Source organism: Hordeum vulgare, chromosome 1H (assembly GCF_904849725.1).
Source record: "Hordeum vulgare subsp. vulgare chromosome 1H, MorexV3_pseudomolecules_assembly, whole genome shotgun sequence".
In the NCBI taxonomy this organism is placed as follows: domain Eukaryota; kingdom Viridiplantae; phylum Streptophyta; class Magnoliopsida; order Poales; family Poaceae; genus Hordeum; species Hordeum vulgare.
In genome coordinates, this window is record NC_058518.1 from 299,937,632 (window position 1) to 299,944,031 (window position 6,400).

Consider the following 6,400-nt stretch of genomic DNA (forward strand, 5'->3'; position numbering starts at 1 on the left):
TCTCCCTTCACTCGACGGAAGACTTTCACTTGAAAGAACTAGAAACCAGTCGACCGCAGAAGATCAGAAGCCACTATAAGGAGGCCAACAACCGGGCATTCCACTGATCATCATAAGTAACATTTATTACGTACATTACCAGTAACGTACGCCTTTATCTCTATTAATTGAACCCTTGGTTGCGGCCTTGATGAGGGGTAGCGCACTCTATATAAGCCACCCCTCCCCTCTGGCACAAAGGTTCGCACCCCCTGTAACGCACACATTTCACATGACAAGAGCTCTAGAGCACTGAGACGTATGACTGTTACCTTCATGAGAGGGGCCTGAACTCATACATCGTGTGTACAAACTCACCGTAGCTAGGACATTGCCCTCTCCTTACGTACCCCTCACCTCTACTGTCAGGTTTGTTCCCACGACAGCCGCCTCCAGCGACGAGTGGATCTTCGAAAGCAAGCAAAAACAGACCATGTGAGAGCAATTCTTCAAGGAGGAACACGCGTGCACAAACCAGAGAAACGGAACCTGCAACCACCGGCGCACCAACACGGTGGGTACCGACGTACTCCTAAGCAGGGATCCTGAGACCTCCCGACGGTTGTAAGGTAAGTATCACCATCATGCTAATTATCTTTAACTAAAAGAAGTGTTTGGAAAGAATTGTCGAGGCCAATGAATGTCGGCATTTGCTTTGACCTGAGTTCGCCGCCTCGCTTTAATTCTTGCAAAAATCATCGTAAGATATTTTACTAAACGTGATGCCAACATTTTATCATTTATCCAATATAAAGGAAATTACCTGTCTTTAAAGAAAAACTATCAAAACAAACGAACTACCAGGAAAGTGAGGCCGTACCTATTCAAATTATTACAAGTGAGAATATGAGTTTCCGTTCGGACGCAATGATTCCGATCCCGAGCTCACATGAAGAGTAAATAAAAAAACAATTTTTTTAATCTGATTTTTTCTCCAAATATATGACAAAGAGCACTCTCGTTTTCAGTCACACTATCAGTTTTCGTTCAAAAGGGAGCAGCTACCAATTATGCGAGTGACCGCGAATCAGAGAGAAAGAAAAAGAAACAGAGAAGCAAAATAGTGAACGTGTCAGTCTGCTTTAGTGTATCCACGAAAAACCTTGCAAGAGAATGGCATCCGAGTGCTTTTTTTTTTAATAACAAGGGAGAAAAGAGACGGGGAGGGAAAACGGAGAGACGGACGCAGACAAGTGCTCTCCTCTGTGTGACTTGTGACCGTCTTCCAGGAGTAAAAATGGTGAACGCCTCAGTCGGCTTTAATGCAAAGAAAAGAAACCTTGCACCAAAATGGCAAAATGGCAGCTGAGTGCTTTGATAAACGAGAAAAGAGACAGAGAAAAGAGACGGGGAGGAAAATGGAGCGACGGGCCGAGACAGAGGAGAGGAAAGTGAGGGCCGAGCGCTCTTCCTCTTTGTGACTCGTGTCTGCGGAGCGTGGAGAGGCCACCACCCCCTTCCTTTAAAACCCCACTCTCCTGCCTCGCACCTCAGGCTCCGGTACCCAGACGAAGCTGAGACAGAGGAGAGGAACACCTCAGGCTCCGGTACTCCCAGTCCGCCCCCAAAATCCAGGTCTCTCTCTTCCTCCGCTTCCTCATGGCAGCCCCAAATCCCGTCTCTTTACCGCGGATTATCGCATCCTATTGTTCTTCACTTCTTCTGGACTCTGGAGCCGAGGGTCTCCAGAGTTTTTCCTTTTCTTTTCACGAAACAGGATTCAGGGTTCCTCACGGAAGTCGCAAATCCCGTCTCTTTACCGCGGATCGCATCCTACCGCTCTTCATTTTTTCTTCCGGGGTTGAGGGTTTTTCAGGCTTCCAGTTTTCTTTTCTTTTCACGAAACAGGGATTCAGGGTTTTTGCGCTGCAAGTTCGGTTGAGGGGATAAACCGCTTAGCTTTTTCTCGTGTATAAGGATTTCTACTTCTTGTTCTCTCCTTTATTCTGGCGGGTAATGATTTTTTACATGCCGTGGTTCGTGCTAGTAATTATTTTTCACCAAAATTGGCTCTGCCTCTCAAGATTCTGTATGCGTCTCAAGTCAGATTATGGCATGATAATTATTATTTTCTGCCTAGCGTGGTTCTTAGTGCTAGTAGTCTATCTGATAATGTGTTAACCTCTACCTGATGGTTTAATCTGACTTGCAGAGGAGAAGAGAAGAGAAGAGGAAGGGCAGATCTATGGGCAACTGCAAGAGTTCATGTATGTATGTCCAGCCAATCGTTGTGTTTCGACTGTGTCTTTTATAAACCAAAAGTTAGATGTTTGGACTCTGTCTTTTATAAACAATAAAAGTCAGATGCAATTCACAGCATTAATTTCATTGGCAAAACTCAAGGCAGGAATATGGAATCCTAGCTCTGAATGGAAGATGGCTATCTAGTCATGTGAAGCGGTAGTATACATGTGGTCAATTGAAGATAGCTCTGATTTGAATATGTGCTATATATCACTCTCCTTATCTAGAAACAAAGCTGTTTGAGTGCTGGTCTTGATGTCTTATTGATTAGAAGTGGTAGTACAGGCTAATAACATATAGTATACTATAAGAAAGTACAAGTATTTCTGCTTTGTTCTACTAATTGGTGACATCAATAACTATATGCTTTCAAGATTTTGGTTCATTTAACCAGAAGATAAAGAACTTATAAGTTGTTGTCCATTCTTGTGGTTGTCGACATTGTAGTCTGTTTATTTGGAACTTATATATCACTCTCCTTCTCTTTCTTTGTTTTGTAATTTTGAGTTATTGCATTTGTGAAAATATCAGCTCGTGCACTCCGAGGAAAGGCCCATGTCGTTCCGGACTCAGAATGGAGGATGCAGGACTTTGGAAAGACCCATGTTCCAGATTTAGAATGGAAGATCAATGACTTCTCATCGCTGCTTGAGACGGGAGCTAAGTCAGCAGCATCTGCAGCTTTTCACTGCTCTGGGTATAACTGGTATGCACCATAATCGCAAAATTAACTCTGCTAAATTCGTGTATTAGCTGTAAATACCATCTGGTTTGTTTTCGTAGAAAAGATAATTATATGTTATCCATATACACATTGATTTAGGATGCCATTTACTCACAATGATGTTTCAATGATCATTGATGTAATCAAATTAGCAATCGCAATCTCATAAACAAACAGTCAGATGCTAAAACTTGATATGGGGCCTGAACTGAAGAAGTTAGACCTCATTCCTACTTCAGTTATGAATTCTAGATTGACTTTGGTTTCTTTGCATGATTTCATTTACCAGGTACCTGAAAGTGAATCCAGTGCGTAAAGAAACTGGTTCTGAAACGCCATATGTTGCTCTTAGTCTTATGACATCCCGAGCAAGCATGATGCCAGGTCACACGGTGCATGTTGTTTTTGAGTTGTCAATATACAACCATTCAAAAGGAATGTACTGTGGATGCAAAGGTAGCCTGATGGATGTTTTTTTGTCAAATACATCCATCATATTACAGCTACGAATCCGCACTCCTCTGTGTCATAAGTTTGAGATATAAATACCATGATTCCATCATTACAAGTCAATATCTGTAAATATCGAAATAGGATCAAATACAGCGTTTTCCCATTAACAAGTCGCTTTGTATTTGCTTTGCTATCAAGTTTCTCTATTGAGGAATTTGAATGGTTCAGATGGCATACACATGTTTCTCACTTGAGACATTACAAGTTTTTTTGTAGGCATTACAAGTTTTACACTTGAGACTATTATGGTTCAGATGACATGCACATGTTTCTCTTTAAATTTGATTATCATTATTTGGATGTAATTCGCTACCTTGCTTTCTTAGCTAGGGGGAAGGTTGGTCAGATATTATTTGGTATATTTGCGTCTTGCATACAAGTTCTCCATTCTCTAATATTCTAACCTTTACCTAACTGCAGCTACCTACAACTTTCATTTCAAGAATACCTACTCGAAGGAGCATTGCTTGATTCCTCTTCAGGAGCTACTGAAATCACCTGCTTTCCTAGTTAATGATAGCTGTGTCTTTGGTGTGGAGATATTAAAAATTGATGTCTCTTCTCCTGAAAAGAAGGCTTTTGTGGTTCAGAAGAAGGCTACCACAGTTCAGAACCTCTTTGTTCAGAAGAAAGGGTTTGTCAAAGGGACATACACTTGGAACATTGACAATTTCCTTGAACTGGACCTGGATCACTTTGTCTGTTCTCCTACATTTGAAGTTGGTGGGCACAAATGGTATGCACCTGTTCCAGTTAGGCAGTTACATCACAGATGATTTATATAAATGGTATACACGTGTTAACCAACATTTTAGCTTATACGTGTCCTTTAGCTTACCATACCTAGTCACTTTACGAGCTTCTTTTTTAATGTTTTATGCCAACGGACATTAGCGATGGCCAGATCTTTGTGCAAGGCAAGGTCCTTTGATACAACCAAAGAACTGTACTTATAGTATACTTGCAGATATGTGTAGCGTATTCGAGTTTCAATAGAAACAGGTTTTTGTAATCATGCTGCACCGGAAGATCCAAAAAAATGTAGTACTAAAATCTATGTTGAATAAATGCTAGAAATATCATTTTCATGTATATATTTGGTACCACCCGTTCTTGTATGTGCCACATACCATCGGTTATTTTCTCAGATTGTTTTTGTGTAACATTGTACTTCATTATCTTGAACTGTAGTGATGTTTTGTTAGATTTTTGGTACAATTTTAATGCCAGCATGTCGTGTCCAAAGTCAACCTGACTATAGCCAAGCTCAGCCAACTTTCTGATTTCAGTAACCAACCACATTCTTCAAATATATTTTCCCAGGTACCCAATTATATTTGAAGTGACACTTCCCATTTTCTTCAACAGGTACGTGCAAATGTATCCGCGTGGTGACAAGCACAGCACTGATTGCCTCAGCTTGTACTTACGCCTGGATGCCTCTGATGAGCTCCATCTCGAGTCCAAGAAGGTGATTGTAATGACTCTGTCCATCCTGGACCAAAAGAATGGGAAACACTTGACTGCAACTTCAGGTTCAGCTCTCCTTAGCAAGTATCAGTGCTACTGATATGTGTGATTCAAGCAGCTAGTGTCTGCAACCTCATGATGAATTGATGATTACAGTTGGTCTTACTTATATGGTGATCGCAGGTCTCTTGGTGTTTACGGGTGGACACGGCTGGGGATGGGCTGATTTCCTTGGACTCAAGAAACTCAAGGACCCTTCTGGAGGTTATGTTGTAGGATCGAGCTGCATTATGAAGGCGGATCTCACTATCTTTGGTTCATCCATTGATGGTTAGATGTTTACCTCATGGCCTGATGGAGAGATGATGTGCCCTTACATCCTACTTATAACTAGACTTATATTTGAGATAATGTTGTGGTAGCACTACTAAAAACTTGTGGGATGATTAGTAGTAATGAGCCGGATTTGAGAAGTGAGATGACTTCACGCATATATTTCTAGATATATGTATCGAACATAATTATGTCAACGGAAGTACTTCTATATGCATGGATGATGCAGCTATGTCGGTTAGCTTGTCTCGCTACATGGATGTTTGGTTCAGCTGAACCATGTTATCTGTCGCTTGGTTTTTGTGCATCATGGATGTGCCCAGTTGATGAATCATATAGTCATATGTTTCCATGTAAAGCACTTAGCGTCTATAATTTATGTTGAGAGCAATGGTGCTCTTTCATTTGCCCTCCGTCTATTTGTTTCGATCCTATGGACCAGTTCTTAGTTATTAGTCGTAGCTTGTACTCAAATTCTCTATTTGTGAAAAGGTGAGCCGAGAGCCTTGAAAAAAAGGGTGGTACTCTTGACAGTAATTTTCTACTTAAATGTTCTACTTCTTGTTCTCTTCTTTATTTTTTTCACGGGTAAACACCCTGCTGCTAAGCTGCTATATGCACAGCTGCATTTGCATGTCGACCTATCGTTTTGCCTTTTCAATCTTCACCTGATGTCCAGGACACTTGCTTGGTTCCACAGGCAGACTCTGGCAATAAGGTACTGCCCAGAAAGAATGGACATTGTAAGTTTCAACCTGACCTTGTGGAAAGCAACACATTGGTTATATTGGTCTTCTGATCCTTGCTGCAAAGTTTACAATTCAGAACTTGGTTCAACTTTGAGAAATTCGCAACAAGATTGTTACCTCTCCCGCAAAGATAATGTTGGGCTGCTTCTTGCTTTCCGTCGTGTTAAGTGATATCTTTGGAACAGAGGAACATGCTGGATTTGTCGCATGCTGAGCCAAATTCATGAAAACTGTAACTACTTTGATCTGGAAAGTGTATGAATGAAGCCGGGTACATATGAACCCACTTCGGAAAATCGATTTCCAAATGCTAAAAAAAAACTGAAAA

General features: G+C 41.2%; 1 protein-coding gene across 2 annotated transcripts; it reads left to right on the plus strand.

Moving 5' to 3' along the window:
- The first annotated feature begins 1,407 nt into the window (after window positions 1-1,407).
- LOC123432154 (ubiquitin C-terminal hydrolase 13-like) lies at window positions 1,408-5,555 on the plus strand. 2 transcript variants are annotated; one of them, XM_045115372.1, is made up of 7 exons: window positions 1,408-1,614; window positions 2,192-2,246; window positions 2,815-2,989; window positions 3,297-3,463; window positions 3,941-4,256; window positions 4,844-5,055; window positions 5,174-5,555. In XM_045115372.1, the coding sequence occupies exons 2-7, from the start codon at window positions 2,225-2,227 to the stop codon at window positions 5,323-5,325; spliced, it is 1,044 nt and encodes a 347-aa protein (XP_044971307.1). In that variant the 5' UTR covers window positions 1,408-1,614; window positions 2,192-2,224; the 3' UTR covers window positions 5,326-5,555. The 2 variants fall into 2 exon arrangements, with proteins under 2 accessions (XP_044971307.1, XP_044971308.1); XM_045115373.1 differs by having other exon boundaries at window positions 1,411-1,614; window positions 4,889-5,055.
- Window positions 5,556-6,400: the final 845 nt, after the last annotated feature.

Excerpts from the sequence above, each read along its gene's own strand:
- LOC123432154 (XM_045115372.1), top strand. The coding sequence starts at position 2,225 with ATGGGCAACTGCAAGAGTTCAT. Across the intron at positions 2,247-2,814 it reads GGGCAACTGCAAGAGTTCAT|CTCGTGCACTCCGAGGAAAG; the intron begins GTATGTATGTCC and ends TGAAAATATCAG. Across the intron at positions 3,464-3,940 it reads AATGTACTGTGGATGCAAAG|CTACCTACAACTTTCATTTC; the intron begins GTAGCCTGATGG and ends ACCTAACTGCAG.